The sequence below is a fragment of the Hipposideros armiger genome, unplaced genomic scaffold, assembly GCF_001890085.2.
Source record: "Hipposideros armiger isolate ML-2016 unplaced genomic scaffold, ASM189008v1 scaffold_675, whole genome shotgun sequence".
NCBI lineage: Eukaryota > Metazoa > Chordata > Mammalia > Chiroptera > Hipposideridae > Hipposideros > Hipposideros armiger.
Window position 1 is genome coordinate 211,311 of NW_017732025.1, and position 19,629 is coordinate 230,939.

The window sequence follows — 19,629 nt, forward strand, 5'->3', positions numbered from 1 at the left end:
TCTCTTCAAAACTCCTTGCATGGTATAACGTTCAATTCAGATGAGGCTGTAAATCAGCACCTTGTTCAGTTTTTTGCAAATAAAGACAGGTCCTTCTATAAAGGAGGAATTATGAAGCTCACTGAAAGATGGCAAAAGGTTATCGAACAAAATGGGCAATATATCATTGATTGAACTTTGTTCTTTATATAAATAAATGACCCTTGAAAAACACAGACAATATATATCATGACTTTTCCGAAGACCCAATAAATATAACCTGCTGGGAAAGCAGGCATACAGGCAGATCACTTTAGCCCTCTGAAGGATGATTCTCTTAATAATAGAGACAAGGCAAATTCATGACTAGGTAATCTAGAACAGCTTCTGCCAATTCACCTACTTAAACTATAAGGCCACACCAGTGAAGTCAAACTCAATTCCTATTTATATCACCTGCAGGCTTCCTCCAATCAGTCTAAAAAAGCCTAAAGTCCAGTAACAAGTTAATGTAAAACTATTCTTTATAGCTTTTGAATAGATACATCTAAACAGTTATATTTCATAAGTCAGGGAATACAACTAACCTGCTCTTAAAGTCAAATTAATAATCAATTTCTCTCCACTTGGTTAAAAATATTTCATATTCTGATAGAAAGGAAATTAACAAGGGCACCGCTGTCCAACTGTCAGGGTAGAATAGTCCTGCTTTCTGGCACTACCTGTCTTACCTCGCCACTGATACTGACTTTGGCCACATTTCTTCTGTCAATTTTCCAAAAAAAATCAATAGAGGAAAACAACATGAATCACTGGAAAATAGTTGTGTGATGCATCAAATTGAGTCACATTTTTAAGAGGACAAGTGTCCAGTGGCTTACTGGAAGCACAGGGTCACTGCACAAGCTTTCAGCTCCACCCTTTGGGTACTCCTATCACAGAGACAGGAACACCCACAGGAAGTAGCAGAGCTGACAGCCTCAGGAAAAAGATTCAGAGTAAAATGATTCACTCCTGACTACCACATACAAGGTTGGACAATTAAGTTCATGAACTCATCCTAGAAAAAGGACTATATACCTCATTGCTGAATATCACTATGGTCACCTTTGAAGCACTTCCCTTGGGAAGCTATGCACCAATGCCAGCGCCTAGTCTACCCTTCAAAGCAGTTTTGGAACTCTTTTTCTGGAATGGCCATCAGAGCTGTCGTTGTATTACCTTTGATGTCCTGAATGTCATTCAAATGTCTTCCTTTCAGTATTTCCTTTATTTTTGGGTAAGAAAGAAGTCATTGGGGGCCAGATCATGTGAGTAGGGAGGGTGTCCCAATACAGTTATTTGTTTACTGGCTAAAAACTCCATGAGCTGGTGCATTGTCATGATGCAAGAATTGTTGGCAAAAAGTTCAGGTCATCTAACTTTTTCACGAAGCCTTTTCAGCACTTCCAAATAGTAAACTTGGTTAACTGTTTGTCTAATTGGTACAAATTCATAACGAATAATCCCTCTGATATCAAGAAAGGTTAGCCACATCGCTGCAACAAGTTCACAAACTTCCGCTCCCCGCCCCCTCTGAGTCAAACCATTGTTTTTAGTCTCGTTGTAGAGGAACGCCACTCACTGACCCATGTTGGTATTATGAGCACTGCGCTCTACATGGCTGAGGCAGTCAGTCGCCGGCCATCTACCAGCCACTCACAGCAGCCTAGCTCCAGGTCGCGCCGTTGTTCACAATCTTAGTTGTAGAGGGCGCAGCTCACTGGCCCATGTGGGAATTGAACTGGCAACCCTGTTGTTCAGAGCTCATGTTCTAACCAACTGAGGTATCCAGCCACCCCCAAGTTCACGAATTGTCAGACTTCGTAGATCTCAGGATAGCAAACACCTGCAGGGCTATCAGACAAGCCTCTTGTCAAGGCCACTGGCCACAGAACCAGCCACTGACACCTAGATGGTCTCTGATAGCAACCCGGGGCCTTTGATGGTGTTGGCTTATGAGCTGCTGCTTTCTCAGTCAAGAGCTCAGGACACATTTACTCATGAAGAGGCAGTTTGTGGAAACAGAATCACAGCCTCTGTCTTCTGCAGGCGTTCTATTGCCTTCCCAAGACACCTTAAAATCAGACCATGGTCAAATGAATAGTGTGATGTCCTCATGTTAGTAAAATCACTCCAATTTAAACTGCTACTAGAACCCCTACCACTGAACTATTATCTACTTGAGGAGTCATGACTGATTAAGCTTTGCAACCCCAGTACAGTCATGCACTGCTTAAAATAGGGTTACATTCTAAGAAATGCACCATTAGGCGATTTCCTCATTGTGTGGACATCACAGAGTGCACTTACACAAACCTGGATGGTATAGCTTACTACACACTTAAGCTACATGGCATAGTCTATTGCTCGGTAGGGGAGGAAAAATAATTTTCCCTCTACTCTTCTGGATTCTTGGCTGAGACATCCCTGTAATAAAAGACAGATTAACAGGAGAAAAACCAAACAAAATTTTAATGACATATATACTTCCTATATACAGAGACCCAGGAAAACTGAATATCTCACCAAAATGGCTGAAGCCACCATCTTCAGCTAAAGACAAAAGTTGTGGGTGGGGAGAATCAGTTATGGGAGGTTCCCAGGAAAAGCACAATAAACAAAGGTAAGGTGGTTAAGCAGATTTAAATCTCGGTCTTCCACATTGTTAGGAGTCTCTAGAGACAGGGTCACCCCCTTTTCTGGGTACAGCTAGGGATACACCCTTACAAATAGAGATGTCCCTTATAAATGTAAATGTCTTTTACAAAGGGTAACTTCTACTTGGTTTTCAGAGCTTCTTCCATGTCTGCTGTTTCTTAAATTAACCCGCAAAATAATCCTTATGCCAAATAGACATATTTTGGGGTGACAAATTCTGTTCCCCTACAGCTCCTAGACTACAAACATGTATAGCATGTTACTGTCCTGAATACTGTAGGCAACTGCAGTGCAGTGGTAATTGCACTGTGATGTCACTAGGCAATAGGAATTTTTCATCTCCATTGTAAGCTTATGGGACCACCCTGGTATATATATGCTTTTGTGTACATAAAACAGTGAGTGCCTTGGGAACGGTAGGTGTACACAAGAGGTCTGTTGAATGAATGACAAAACCCCCAGAGCCTTAAATCAAACACTTTGCATTTCTGCAAGGCAGGCTTTTAAATTCTTATCAGAATAGCACAAAACAATTCTGCTTGATTAGATGTTAAGTGCTATCCTAAATGAGAAAATGAGTTGTTAATCTCAATTTGCCTTTGAAGAGCATGAATATATTTAGCATATAATAAAAATCAGAGTACAAAGCATTTTAACACACATTATTTCATTTAATAAATACAGACTCATTGGTTTTCAAAAAGCCTTATCACCGCCTCATAGAGGCAAAAACCTAAACGAACAGGAAACACCTGGGCATTTACCCCAAACCCAACAATAGTGAGTTTCACCAAAGAGATCCACCAATGCTAGGTCCTATTACCATAGACCCGCAGTTTCCCGAGCCACAGCCCTCTGCAGGCAAAAGTCAATGTCACAGCCTCAAATAAGTTAGCAGTTACAAAAGCAAAGTTGTTCCATTTCGGTTGCCATCACATGCGGGCACTTACCACAGATGATGAAGGGATAGAATGAAATGATCACTGCATTACCTGTTTCAATGTTGCTGTCAATATTCAGTGTCTCATTAGCAGGAAACACGGTCCGTTTCTTGTAATACTGCTTACAGACTTTTAAGCCAATTTTATTCTCTTCCTCTTCTCCATAGTTTAGGGTCCCCAGGGATACATTCTTTAGACGATGATACTATTAAAAATAGTTAAATTGAAACACTTAGGCACTTCCAAAGGTTTCATCAGTAGTTGCAGCACATGGCATACATTTTGGCTATGTTTTACTGTTGATGGTCATATCCCTCAATGTAAAATACCACAAGGTAATTTTCTCAGGTTGGGCATAAACGCTCTGTCTCACAGAATTCAAAACTAAAGTGAACATGCTGACAGAGGCTCCCACCTCACTCGGAGCCAGAGCTCAGGTCCTGCCTTACCTCTCTGACCTCATAGCAGCCTGCTGGTCCTTGGCTCCACCCTCCACCTCCCAAAGCCACGCTGGCCTCCAGGCAGCTCCTGCAGCTCCTCAGGCACACTCCTGCCTGGGCCTTTGTTGTTCCTTCTGCTTAGAAGCCCAGGTTTTCTTTCTGCTAGGTTCACTGCTTCAGGTCTTGACTCACATATCACCACCTCAATGAAGCCTTCCCTTACCAGGCAATGAAAATTGCAAACATCCATCACCAGCTCACAGGCACCACCAGGCACTCCCAATCCCCTCCTCCCCTGCTTTATTCCAGAGCAGTTATCACTTTCTGACATACCACTGAAGATCCAAGCCTTCCACACCCCACGGCTTATGTGAACATGATTTTACCACTTACCTAGCTGCACTAACAGCTCCCATCTTCATTAATATGACATTATTATTCCAGGACACTTTTGCCCAGGAACATAAAAGTTGCAAATAACTATATTGTTTATTTCAGGAGCATCCAAAAACCTTATTTAAAGAGTCAATTTGAAGATTTAGTCTTATAACCCCAAGACCCTTTGAAACCGTCCCCCAATGCTCACCTGGCTGTGTCCACCAATCCTAAAGTATTCATTCTATCAGGATCTTTACCCAGTTCTAACCTAGCACCCCCCTCACAATAAAAGACACACCCCCCCTTAAATCAGACCTCAAAATCTACGCCTGGACTTTGCCCTCTTCATCCAAGACACAACTGAGAATGGTCAAGGTAGCAGCCCCCTTAACTGCTGTAAGCAATAAACTCAGTGTTGATTATCAACATGTTTTTTGGTGGTGTTCTCAGGGAGCTAGAATTCAATACTATATATTTCACTTCTTTTCATTTATCTGGCTCTCCCCTAGAGAATTAAGTTCTACAAGGACAGGGTTTTTGTCTGTTTTATTCATGCTGTATCCCCAATGTCTAGAAGAGTACCTGGCATATACTAGATACCCAAATATTGAATGAATGAATGAATGAATGAATGAATGAATGAATGAAAAATAAAAAAAAGAATAATAATTTCTCTCCACTAAATGCTTTCTTCAGGCCTACCAATCTGGTTTCTCAATACCTGCCTAGATACAACTATATCATATTCTACTCCATATTCTTAAGATTCAGCTAGACTTAGTAATGCTAAGACATCAAAATTGAGACTCTAGAATCTTAGATTTGGTATCACATCCATCAAACTTTCCAGGATTATAAATTTACTCTTGGCTATTTGATCTGGGGTGAAGTAATCAGCCCAAAGTAGCGGGTGTGAAGCGATACATAAAAAATTTAAATCTTAAAAAATTATATTTTAAATAGGCAAAACCTGTTGTGTGGAAATGTAGCCACAGAAACAGCAATAAACATTTTTGGCAGACTATACAAATTTTAATTAGAATATTTTAAGATATGTATAATTTTTTTTGCTAAGACAATAAATCAAGTGTCAATATATTTTTAAACCTATATCACTCACAACAAAAACTTGCCTGATTAATAACATAAAAGATGCTCTCATAGGCGTCCTCTTGAGTATATACACTGCAACTGTAGTTATCTTCATCTATGCCAGAATATCCTTTCAAAAACAAGTACTTAAAAGCAACAGTGTTTTCTTCTTTGAAAGCAACCACCAGCTGGTTGCTTAAACCAAAACGAACAAGCTGGAAAATAAAATCAAATAGACATATATGAATTTTACCATTTATCAGGAGAGGCAAATACTTTCTTATTATCATCAGCCTCACCTATAAACATCAGCAAGAGAAATCTCACTGTGTTGGTTTTACTAATCACATCATTGTCAAAATACAAGTCCCAAAAGAGAATAAACTCATCAAACTATATCGGCAATTTGAAATAGCATAAAATGGGAAGAAATTACCACTGTCGATGACTACTAACTGCCCTGCTGGCCTTTAAAGAAGGAGAAGAAGGAGGAATCCAAATTTGTTAAGTCTGAATCCATTTTTTTAATACTTGGACTTCAAATTAATTGTTTTAAATATTAGTGTACTTAGTAAAGCAATAATTCACGTTTTATTAACATTCAGAAATTATAAGTATTTTTAAAAATCACAACTATGTTTTGCACGTGGCCTTTGAGAATGTTTTTCAAAAGTAGCCTACATATACTTACTCCAGCTAAGAGGAGATCGTTATCAAAGGAACTCAGTTCCTCCAATTCTGCAATAACTCTTTTCTAACATTTACACCCAAGAGTTTCCCTCTCCAAGATCTCCAGCATCAAAGCACCAGAAAGAATAGCAGGGCTCACTTTACCTCTGTGATGTCAAACCCATTCATTGTCACTGAGCACCTACCTTCTCATGATAAAACGCCTACTTAATCTCTCTTACGCTGTATCCTAGCACCAAGGCCTGTCTTCATCAGAACTGAAAGTATGCCTTCTGCCCCAAAGTTTTCTTCTTGGTATCCACTAAGTGGGGGAAATCAATGGGTACTGAAGGTTTACTAAAAGAAACCCAGGGAATTACACATATAGCACATACACATATTACACATATACACACAAACCACCTCTATTTCTCATACACTCTCTCACACGCACTTACACTCACACTCACATGAATACTTACATGCTCACTCACACACTCATATACTTTCTCACATACTCTTACACACACTCACACATATGAAAACAGAGTCCCTCCTTCTCTCTTTCATGTTCTCTCTCTTTACACACACACACACACACACACACACACACACACACACACACACACACACACACAGTGGTGGAAGTCAAACCTCGATAAGCCCTATTCCACATCTCCCCACTTTATCTTCTCATCTGCTTTATAAGACAATGAAAGACTAGAAAATTTGCCCCAAATCCTCAATTTGCTAAGTCACCAAAACAGTTTGGGACTCTGTTTCATCATGTGTGAAATTAGCAAGTTGAACTAGATGACCTTGACACTTCTGTTATTTGCTGTCATTCCATGGCTCCATACGATACCCTGCAGGGCACTAAACAAGACATCAACTACTGAACTTTTCAGATGAAGCAAATGTTAACATGCCATGCAAACTTTCATACTTTAAAAAATATTGTTTAGCCTTTAAATTTTTTTCTAACTTTTTTTAAAGGCTGAATAATTAAAAACAATAGCTACCATTATACTCCAGGTGCTGTGCTAACTGCTTTCCACGCATTCTTTATTTGTTAGCAGAACAACCCTATAAAAATGTTATTACTGTTGACCCCCATTTTACCTATGTAGAAACTGAGATTTACCCTCATTAAATTGCCCTAAGTCGCCAAACTAGAATGAAAGCCAAATCCTACTCCAAAGTCATTTTTACTATGCTACACAATTTCTTTCTGTTGAAAAATTTGTCTTTCAGCCTCTGCCTGTAGAAAAGAATTTAGGTGCTATCTTTCTAGAATTGCAACTATTATTTGAGAATGTACATATTCATTAGCATCTGAGCTTCACCAGGTCACATTCCTCAAATACCAACTCAAAGGGTTGAGCAATTGCTAAAACCCAGCTATTCTTTAAAAAAATATATCAGATAAGAAGTCCCACATCATCCAACCTGTGCTGAAAATTAAGCAACAGAAAGCTAAAGGTTCTTCCAAGTATGTGATGTCTGTCAGTGGTGCCTGTAGGGGATGCCAGAAAAGGCCCTGTTGCTTTTTGAAAGCTAAAAAAAGGAAACCAGGGAACCAAAACACACAAGATTGTTTCAAGGCTTTGTTTAAAGTACTGACACACAAATGAAAAAACTAGTATGCACACAGGAATTAAGTTCTTCAATCAAAGTTTGCTGAATGCCCACTCTGTGCCAAACTGGGATACAAGGTGGGCAAGGTCAATACTGCATTGTTTTGAATAACAACTCTTACTACTGAGTGCCAGGCACTATGTTTCAAATTTGTAATTTTTATTTTTCATTTAATTCCCTAACATCCTATGAGGGAGATACGACACTGGGCTCCACAAGGACAGGATTGGTTTTCTTTTTTCCCCACTAGTAGTACACATTCGGGAAAAGGAATAGTGCCCATCACAATGTCAGAGTCAAATACTGAATCCATTGATGAATATAATCCCATTTTATACATGTGCAAACTAAACTCAAGTACTTATCCAGATTGGAATGGCTAGAAAGTATCAGAGTAAGGATCCGAACAGGTCTGTATGACTCACCTATTTGTTCTCTTGACCACTTGGTCTCACTACTTCTCAAACAGAAGTGCTGCCAACTTAACTAGAAGCAGAGATAGGAAACCCATTCCCCCGTGCTCAAGTTAAGCTAAAGAACAAAAAAATTCTGAATGGGGAATGGGTAACTTGATCAAGGAAGTGGCATACAATCTGCTGATATTTTAAGCCACCACCTTATTTAAATTCGAAGCTCATCAACTCCACTTAGGAAGCAAGATAACTGGAAGTGTAATCTCTGGCATGGGGAACAAGACATTTCTTCCAAGATACCGTTCATAGAACAAGCCAAGATCCACATGTGTAGCCTAGCATCAGATAAGGGTTGAGGTTTTCAAAGTATCTCTCAGTAGAGGAGAGAAATACTAAAGAGGAGACCATGAAGTCTCCTTCCTGCCATGGCAAAACCAAATACTTCTAACAGAGCAATAGTAAAGAGATGGTAGGATTGGCCAAATAATTTTATTTTTAAAAAGGAGTTGAAAGAAAAAAAAAAATGCATCTTAGCCCCACTAAGTAGATCTTAAGATTTGCTGAGAATATAAGGCAGAAAAATAATTACATAGTTAAGTGCAGCCTGGCAAAGATTGTGAATTTAAGACCTGATTATGAAATCAATCAGTGTAGGAGAAATTATTCTGTACCAGGTAAAAACAAGGTACCACTCTCATAATACAAAGAATATGGGAGGGAAAGAGTAGAACTAGCAAAAGAATGCAGACACCTCTCTCAAGATTATAAATTCCTGCAGACTGCAGAGCAGGAATGTCTGAAAAATCGTTTCCTTCTCATCAACCCTGATAAAATGCCACCCATCCCTTTAGATTTGAGGATGGAGTGCTAAAAGGACAGAAAAAAAAAGAGGAGGAGGGAAAAGCGGGATTTGAAAGAAGGAAAGGTATTTGAGAAATCTGTTCCAGTTAGATATCACCCAAATAGCTAATCTTATTAGAATGATCCTACAGGGGAACAAAAGTTTAATCCCCCCCCCCCAATTTTGTTAGGGGAGGCAGGGTACCCATACAAAAAGTAAATGATTCCCAGAAATATTCTATTAAAGGTGAAATTAGTGATGTGGACATCGGGGTACCCTAGTATACTAAAGAAAACCATGTGTTGAGTGGTCAGGCAAAGTTGGTGGGAAAGATAGATTTCAAATAGCACCTGCAAGAGGCAGGAGGAAAAAGAATCGCCCTGGACTTGGAAGAACCAGCAGAGCAGGAACCATTGGGTGGGTCCACCTGGCTGGGTTTGGAAGAGTAAATAGTAGATGAAAGCCAATGGGAAGGCAAATTGAAGGAGACTATGGAAATCTGTGAATTCTAGGCTATACAGTCGAGAGTTTCTTCTGTGGGAAATAGGGCTCTACAGAAGTTTCTGAGCAGGACAGTGACACAATGAAGTCATGCTAAGAAAACTTAACCTCATATTAATATTGAATGGACTGGTATGTATGAGGATAAGAAAGGGAGGCATAAGAGGAAGACCAGGAGCAGCCTAGTTAACTTCCCTGTATTCCAGATCTCAAACTCTGAGGCTGTGTATCTAGAACAGAAACAATACGAGAATAAGAGTGCAGACTTCAGGGCCACAAAGCTGAGGCTCAAATTCCACTCTGCCACTTATGAACTGAATGGCCAGAAGCAAATTACTTAACTTGAGTTAGCCCAGTTTCCTCATCCATGAAAGAGGGTCATGACTGAGCCTACTTCAGGTTTGTAGTGAGGATGAAATGAGTTAACGCACACAAAGCACATACGGTGCCTGGCACATTGTAAACGCTATGCTACATGATAGCTATGCGAAGCAGTAACACATCCACAGCTGTATGATCAACAGAATGCACAGCATACGAGGTGCTTCATACATATTTTTAATTAACTAATCAGATAAGAGTCTGTGCTAGAGAGGAGATTGTGAGTATGGCAAAACATAAACAGATGCGGCTTTGAGGGAAGAACCCATGGTATTTAGTAGCTATCAAGACAAAGAAGGTAAGTTAAAGATGGTGATGATGTTTCATGCCTTAAAAAATTAGAATTTTAGTAATAGTGATAGATCAAAAAATTGAAATGTAAGCTATTTTGGCAAGAGGAGAAAGTGGGAAACAATTAAAATTAACCAAATGACAAAAGGGGACATTATTTGTCCATCCTAGTAATTACTGACCATATGCCTCCTTTATAGGTTGCCAAAATTAAAACTTCAAAACCAAGAATTAAAATGAAAAAAATTTAAAAGGAAAAAAGCTATGAATATACATTTAACTGTGGCCCTTGTCGTTTTGTTTTTTTGTTTGATTGTTTTTTTGAAGTAACTTTGGTACCCGAACACTTGATGATGAGCTGGTATAGTAGAGCGTGTCATACAATGAAAAGGCCTCTTCATGAACACAGAAGAAAGATGCAACTTCAGTAATGAAGTTGTAGAAACCTCCTCTCATTTCTAAAACTATATGGAGGTATCTTTAGAAAGGTATTTATTTTTCTTTATTTTTATTTATTTATTTATTTATTTTTTAGCTGAGCCATCCTGCCACCTGTTGGCAGCTCAGTTGCTGCTCAGCTCGGGCCAGGCCTCGAACCGCTGTTGTTAAGAGCTCAAACTCTTGAGCAAGCTCTTAACCAACTGAGCCACTCGGCCGGCCCGAAAGGTATTTATTTTTGTGTTCAAGAAATAACATCTTTACAAACATTTTTACATTGATAACAGAATGATTATTTGCCAGTGGAGCCAAATTCTTCAAATCAGTACTATTTTCTAAAGAGCATATGTTTCAAATGTAGTTACCTAGAGAGACGCCTCCCTGAAAATGATTCCTTACCACAGGCCCAAAAACTAGATGGCAACCCTGATGGCTGTTGTGATACTGGTGATAAAGTGCTTAACAGTATGGACTTAAACAAAGGTCTCAATGTAGCTTTTGTATGCTCTTATAGTTCCAGGGGTTTACTTCGAGCACTTAGCTACTGAGGAAAGGGAAACTTAGCATTCTGTTAGTCTTTAAAGTTAAAACAGTCAAAAATGCAAATTTCCGGGGCTGGCCGAGTGGCTCATTTGGTTAGAACATGAGTTCTGAGCAACAGGGTTGCCGGTTCGATTCCCACATGGGCCAGTGAGTTGAGCCCAAGCTGAGCTGCTGCTGAGCTGCCAACAGGTGGCAGGATGGCTCAGCTGGTGAGAGCACGTGCTCCTAACAACAAGGTTGCTGGCTAGACTCCTGCATGGAATGGTGGACTATGCCCACCCACAACTAAGATTGAACATGGCACCTTGAGCAGCCGCAAGTGGCTGACTGCTGACCGATGGCAACTGGACTTGGAGCTGAGCTAGCTGCACCCTCCACAACTAAGATTGAAGGACAACAACTTGGATGTTCCCCTTCCCCAATTCCCCAACACTGTTCCCCTTCCCCAATTCCCCAATAAAATCTTTTTTTTTTTAAATGCAAATTTCCAAAGAGTATTTAAGTAAGACGTATTTGGATAAAGATGAGAAATTTCCAGAACACAAATCACTTTGGACTGAGCAGCCTTTGCCAGCTCACGTGCCACACACCCATATAGAACCACCCCCACACCCATATAGATCTACTTTTACCTATAATGAAAGAACCTGTGGAGACAAGACCTCATAATCCCTTACTAAAACAAACTCGCCACCTACAATGAACTTTAACCTACCATCTGCACTCCAGTGTCAACATAATTTTACAGTTTTATGAACTTGAACGTGGACTTTTCAGAACAAAAGTCAAGTGGCAGAACATGTCAAAACACTTTCATCTTGGGATAAGGAAAAAACCCAAACAAACTCATAATATAAATTACCTGTGTGGTGACCATGACTATTTTCAAAATCTGCAAACCCAGTTTCCATGGAATCTGATGTCTGGCTCGGTATTTTTCACAAGGGTTCATGAAGTAAAACTTCAGGTCTTCCCTCAGGCATTCTTCTTTCACCTCAGAATCAAGATGAGCCATTGCATTTCTGCCACAGAAGATGAATTTTTAAATACACAGAACAGGCTGTTCATCAGAGAGCTCCTAAATAATATTTTCCATTCATGTGCTTTACCCATGCTTACAAGCAAAACTCTCTCCAGCCAGTGAACTCGTTTTCTCTTTAGAACTCTGAAAATTATTCAGGACCCCTATCACTTGCCTTTCCACATAGCTACCCATCTTGTTCAAAATGACCGTTCTCAAAAATTATAAGCATAGCATTTTATTTGCAAGACTTGTCAATTCCTACATCTTAACATATAGCACTCATCTGTCCCTGGAGTATTAACAAAAACTAAATGGGGTACTTTTATATACCCCAAGTGTGAAAGCACAGGCATTTAGTATAGACTAGTGAAATTAAATTGGTATGGAAATAGAGAATCTTTGCTTTAAAACTCTGTACAGAAAGAAAGATTATGCACCCCTTTTTTGGATAATATGTCAATGATTATAAGATCCCAAAATATAAATATCTTTAAAAAGTGAAAATAGTGTATAGTGTCTCTCTATTTATGCCTAGTCAGGTATCTGTGTCACCTTATGTTAGTAAAATTTGCTTTTACTATTTTAAGGGCTCTGGACTCAGGAATGGGGATATGACTCAAGCTAGGTAAAAAAAAAATCAATGAGCTGTGGTCACAGGACTACAATTATAACTGATGGAAAAGATGGGTGTTTCCACTAAGTCGTCCCCAAAGCGGGGTGTGCAAAAAAAATCCATTGGGAGTATAGAAAATACTAAGCCTTCTATTTTATTCTTTATCATAAAAACAAAAACTGGACTCTACTAATAATTAATATAACATACAGAATAACACTGGTACGTAGGAGTATATAATTTATAAATAAATACACACATTGGGGATATGTGCTTAACTTTTACTGTTGGATGCATAATCAGTAAAGATTGGCGCTCATAGGCTATGCATAGGCTATGAGACTGGAGTTTCTGGAAGCCATCTCACCATCATAGGAGAGCCTGCTAGAGAGTGGGGCTAGCACAGAACAGACACTAAGAGATGGACACCAAGCCTAATGACAATGTTTGAGTTCCTGGACCCAGCTGTGCCTAAAGCCGGTTATCCCAAGACTTTTGACTTGAGCTAACAAATACCCTTTGAGGCTTAAGATAGTTTGAATTAGATGTGTTTTCTTACAACAGGAAGTGTCTGTATAGTAAGTTTAAGGAATAAATTATATTAAGCTCAGCCAGTCATTCAAGCTACTCAATTTTTAGAAAAATACTTAAAATATGGGGGTCATTCTTAGGGACCTTTTCACCTGAAATGTCTAAATTACATATTTTTATGTTGACTTATGATCTATGTTATCTACCTTGACTAACAGATTTAAAAGAAGCTCAGAAGGGAAAGACTATTTAAGGCTTATACTCAGTTGTTAATGATTATCTATTTATAAATAAATTTTTAGACCTATTTCCAGAATTAGTAAGCTATGTTATTCAGAATTTTCCTGCTGGGTAAGAAGGAAGGGAGGAAGAGAGGGATGAAAAGAAAGAGAAAAATAAGATGCTAGACAAAATTTATCTTTGGGGGAGTGGAGGAAGTAACTTGCAAAAGAAAAAAAATGAAATTGATATTGTCAAGAGAGCAGTTTAAAATGGATCTGGGAGGTCTCTAGAAAACTGAGCTAATAGACCTCCCTCATTTTTCTATCTTTATAAACTCTGTCCCTTTCTTTCCCCGTTGGAATAGAGTTGAATTTCTATCAAAATCTATGTGTCCAAGCTTGCTATTCCTAAAAAAGACCCCAAAATAAAGATTTGTTTGCCTTGCAGTTCTTAGTCAAATTGATTGACATTACATAGTGTCAGAAGTGGGATCCGGAGTGGCCTGCCTCCTCCCTTCAGCGCCTCCACAGATTCGAATAAGATACCTACAAGAGTCCATTGCACTCTTTTGCCTCCCCTGTGGTTGCAGATTGTTGTGGTAAGTCCTCCAAGACCCAAACCTCCTGCCTTGGTTGCGTGAGGTTCAGGCTCTGTGTGAGTGTCCTCTTTTGCCAGCTTTTTGTCTATGGGACCTGAACAGCCACCTTCTGGACCTCCTGCTGTATTTATGTATAAAATTACGGGCCCTCACCTTGCAGCTTTCTGTCTGGCTGGACCATAATTACCCAGGATGGTTTACAGTTAAACTGGCCAAGGTGCGGCTCTTTTGAAATCCCCAGATTAGTCTAGCTGCACATCAAAAGGTTAGCTGTAAAACAGTATGCTGTGTATGCCAGTAGCACCCTCCTACATCTTGTATTTAGTGTCTCTTGATTGTATCGTTTTCTCTTGTGCTTCACTTAATCTTGCATTTGTTAATATAGTAACATGCTGTACAGGCTTGTAGCCTAGGAGCAGTAGTTATACCCCATAGCCTAGGTGTGTGGTAGGCTATAGCATCTAGGTTTATGTGAGTGCACTCTATGATGCTCACACAATGACAAAATCGCCTAACGATGCATTTCTCAGAATGCATCCCTGTCATTAAGCGGTACATGACTGTACTGACAAAGGTCTCCCCTTGAATTTCAAGAGGATCCAGAGCATTCTAATTTTTCCTATTCCCAAGACTAAAAGGCAACTCAAGGGATTCCTAGGTTTGGCCAGATACTGTAGAATTGAATTCCTAATTTTTCTATCATTGGCTCAACCTTTCTACTCTCTCAAAGCTGACCAGACAGAGACCCCCACTTGAACAGAGGAATCACAGAAAGCCTTCAATGAAATAAAAGGTAGTCCTTATGATCAGCCTGCTTTAGGACATCCTAATTATCAATTGCTCTTTTTCTTTTATGTTCATAAAAGAGAGAAATGCCACAGATGTCTTGACCCAACGACATGGAAGCCAACATAGGTACATTGGATACTATAGCCAACGATTAGATCTGGTGGCCGAAAGGTCTCCCTCCCTGTATAAGAGCTACTGTGACACGGCCAATTTACTACAACACATAGGAGAAGTAGTAATGGGCTGTCCACTGACTCATCATGTGCCTCATTCAGTGGAAGCCTTACTCAACTCTCATCATACTCAGCACATCTCTGCTAGCAGACTAACCTATCAAATTCTTTCATTATCTTCAGCTAATGTGACTAGAGCTTACTGTAATACTCTCAACCCTGCTACTCTCCTCCCTCTGCCCTCTGACAAAACCCCTCATGACTGCCTGACATTAACAGACCAACTACTAACTCCTCGAATGCATTTTCAGGTAACACCTCTTGAATTAGTTTGGTTTAGTGATGGTTCTTACCTAAAAGATTAAACAGGCCACCAACAAGCAGTCTATGCAGTTTTCTCTCCAAAGAAACCACTGAGGCCAGCCCAATGTCTTACGCAACTTCTGCTTAACAAGCAGAGCTCTATGAATTTATTTGAGCTTCCATATTGGCCAAAGATAAAAGGGCTAACATTTATACTGACAGCAGCTATGCCTCTGGTATGGCCCCTGACTTTGGTATGCGACAACAGAGAGAATTCTGACTTCTTCTGGACAAAAGGTTAAAAAGTTCTTATATTTAAGAACACTTAGAGGCTATCCAATTACTTAAATCTTTAGCAGTCAAAACAACCAGAAACATTCAATGGCAAATATGGAGGCAAGTAAATGTAATCATTTGCCAGACACTGCTGTTAAGTTAGCAGCATTAAAACAATCTCAGGGGCCAGCTGAGTGGCTCAGTTGGTTAAGAGCACAAGCTCTGAGCAACAGGGTCACCGGTTCGATTCCCACATGGGCCAGGGAGCTGTGCTCAAGGCAAGCTGCTCTGGCTCAGCTGATGAGAGCACATGATCCTAAAAACAGGGTTGCCAGTTGGACTCCCACATGGGATGTCGGCTCCGCCCTCCTGAAACTAAGATTAACACAACACCTTGAGCTGTGCAGCCGCGAGCTGCCGACGGGCGACCAGATGGTGACTGGACTTGGAACTGAGCTAGCTGTGCCCTCCACAACTAAGACTGAAGGACAATGGCTTGGCTGTTCCCTTCCCCAATTCCCCAACACTGTCCTCCTCCTCCAAATCCCCAATAAAATCTTTAAGAAAAATAAAATAAAACAATCTCAGCCCCTAATGAAAGCACCTATGCTATCCGCTGAAGCAATTGGGGATTTAAAGATAACATTATGGAAGCACAGCATTTAGCTGTTCAACAAAAAAGACATAGAATAAGGCTGTAAGTTTGACCCTAAAAGAAACTTATGAGTAGGTCCAAACAACTGGCCACTCCTCCTTGATTGCATACATCATATATTACAATATGTACATTACTTAAATCACTGGAACACTGACAAAAACAGCTTTATGGGGAAAACAAACTTCTGGAAGCCATATCCAAAGATAGCTACCTAGGTATAAAAAAAATGCCAAATCTGCCTAAAGCCCATCCCTGGAAAGCCTACTGATGCATCTATGGGCATTTTCCCTTGCTTTTAGGACCCTTCGAGGTTTGGCAAATGGGCTTTACTCAATTGTCCCCTTCTCAAGAATACAAATATGTGTTATAATGCTTTGTATGTTTTCTCACTAGGCGGATGCACTCCCATGCCACAGATCCACAGCCTCAGCAGTAAGTAAAATAACCCTAGAAGAGTGCTTCCCCACTTGGGGAATCCCCTCAGAGCTCCATAGCAACCAGAGAACTCATATCACAGGACAAATTACACAATCTGTTTATAAGATCTGGTCAATTTTGCAACATTTTCATTGTGCTTATCATCCCCAGTCTTGTGGTCTTGTAGGACAGACTAACAGGATAATCAAAACTCAAAATAGAAAAGCTGGTACAGCATAAGGAATAGAGTCAGTGGAACTGTAACAGCTATAAACAATGTCAGAGGGGTAGTAGATTGGGGGAGGGGGGTTATCACTTTGTGAGGGCTATAAATGTCTAACTATTACATTGTTTTGCACACCTGAAACTAACAAAGAAAGAAAGAAAGAAAGAAAGAAAGAAAGAAAGAAAGAGAGAAAGAAAGAGAGAAAGAAAGAGAGAAAGAAAGAGAGAAAGAAAGGAAAATAAAACTGATAGATTCTCTTGCTATTGCTAAATCTAAGATCTACTCCCTTTGGCAAACATAGGCTATCTCCTATTACCGGTAGACCCATGAGATTATGAATGTGTGCACTTGTACTGATGAACTGAGATCTCCCGATTTATTGTAAAAACAAAAATTATAAGGGCCCTTAAGACTAACTCGCAGTTGGTGCAGCAATCTTCCCACGCCCAGGAGATGAAGATCTACAACATCATGATATCAACCTGGAGATTATGTCTATTGGAAATGCCATCTCCATTAAGATGCCCTTCAGACTCAATGGAAAGGCCCATATCAGGTATTACTAATTAATGCTGTGGTGCTAAACTTAAAGGTAAATTGACTCATAGATTATGTTTCACATTTAAAAAGGACACCCACACCTGAGTGGTCATTTCAGCCTATTGGAGATCTTTGGCTGAAAAATCTCTAAACAACCCAAGATCACTACTAGAATTTTCATTCTTGGATCAAAGCAGACCCCACCTTATGTAGATGGCTCTCCCAAGACTCCGGTCATATATGATTCTGCCCAGCAGCCCTTATACTTGTCTTCCCTTTGATCACCTTTGTTTCATTACTGACTATATTGCTAACATAACCTAATTTTTGCCTGAACAAAACTCTTGAGAAAACATGCTTCCTTTTCCCTAGCTCTTGAGTCTAACTTCGAGATGAAATGCTCAGATTTTTTGTCTGCTTACTGCAATGTCTACTGTATTTGCCCTTGAACACCTTTTCGTTCCCACTGCCCAACAATTACCCAGCAGCATTAATTTAACTGATGGTTGGATAGACATCAGAGCTAACCATGCTCATTATGAGCCAGAATTAGCGGCTTGGTCCCTATGCCTTGAAAGCTTAGAAAACCTAACAGGACATAATACTGGATTTAAAGTTCTTTATTTTCAAACCTCAAAAAATATTGATGAAACACATGACTTTCCTGTAGCCAGATCCATTCATAAGGTCCTCCAACTCACAAGGGAATATAATCTGGACTCTTACTGATAACTTGTCTATTTTGAAAATATAAATGGTTCAGGCAGAATCTTAGGTTCTGCCCCTTTAAAAATATGTGACTTTTGTATGATTCAGATGGCCATAAGTTCACATATCGATGGTCCTTAAGTGACTTCAATATTACTTCTAACAATGTCTCTCTAATGTGGGAAAATTCAGGGAATAACGCAACTCGATCCTGGAAAAGAGATGTACTTCAGCTCCCAAATATTACTTGGGGCCTAGATAAAAATTCTGGTATTTGGTGGAAAACAAATGAAATCTATTTCTTAGAGAATCCCAGCCCAAAAACTTGGAACAATCAAACCCATGCGAATTTTTCAACCCTGACCCAAATATGTAGACACCTCAGGTGCTCTTTTAATCCCTGTCATGACAAATCATATGATGACTTTAGTGTCTTCAGTGTTGGCTATTATGATCATCCAACATATGGAGGACATGAAGTCCCTGCCTCAGAAGTGGGACTTCATGCTTCCCTCAGAGTTCACAGACCAGTGAACATTAACAAGAACAAAAATTTACTAATCATCAGACTGGTGAAAATTGTTATCTTAAATTTTATCAATAACGAAAAAACTATATTGAAGGAAACGTAACTTTTTGAAGGGCACTTTCTTGAAGAGTACCTGTGATCTAGGAATCAAACTTCTATGGATTTATACTGCAAATGTTTAAATCACCAGTCAAAAACATGATTACAAAAATGTTCATTGTAACTGTATTGACTTAAAGATGTCTATGACATATTGCTAAATTTTTTAAAAGTTATAATAAAAAGATATTGGGAGCCCATTTCTCCAAAATGTTGACATTTATATCTGTATGTAGACATTATAAAAGTCTAGACATGCACAGCCAGGAAAACAAAATCGTGGGACTGTGAAGTACTATTATATAGGTCACATTAATGTTCGTCTTCAAGGTTTCCATCTTTTCTTATTTTTGTCAATTAACATGTGAATTCTTGAGTTAATATGAGTTAAAATAAGCTATTTCAAAAAGGGAGCGTCTAATAATATGTATCAGGTAATCAAGTATCTCCCTGCCCTTAGTTTGTAAGTGGTGGATGGGAGGTGAAGGAAGAGAAGTAAATGCAGAGATTAAAATTCAATGTTTCTACAGCAATGACCATGTTGGCCCCAGGGTGAATGTCACAGGGCAATCTGGCAGATGGCAGACTTTATTTAGACCAATCAGAGAGAAAGAGAGAGGAGGAGGGGCCGGAGAGGGGGCGGGAGAGGTCCGGTTAGATGAGGCTCTGGGGTAATGG

At 39.6% G+C, this 19,629-nt stretch overlaps 1 protein-coding gene across 2 annotated transcripts in view; it reads right to left on the minus strand.

The window, feature by feature from the left end:
- The window catches only part of MCOLN2 (mucolipin TRP cation channel 2), a 60,288-nt gene that overhangs the window by 36,942 nt on the left and 3,717 nt on the right, over positions 1–19,629 (minus strand). For both annotated transcript variants that reach the window (XM_019626420.1, XM_019626421.1), the window contains exons 2-4: positions 12,108–12,267; positions 5,572–5,745; positions 3,672–3,825 (exon numbers count right to left, since the gene is read on the minus strand). In XM_019626420.1, the coding sequence (XP_019481965.1) occupies positions 3,672–3,825; positions 5,572–5,745; positions 12,108–12,267 (488 nt within the window). The remainder of the gene's footprint in view (positions 1–3,671; positions 3,826–5,571; positions 5,746–12,107; positions 12,268–19,629) is intronic.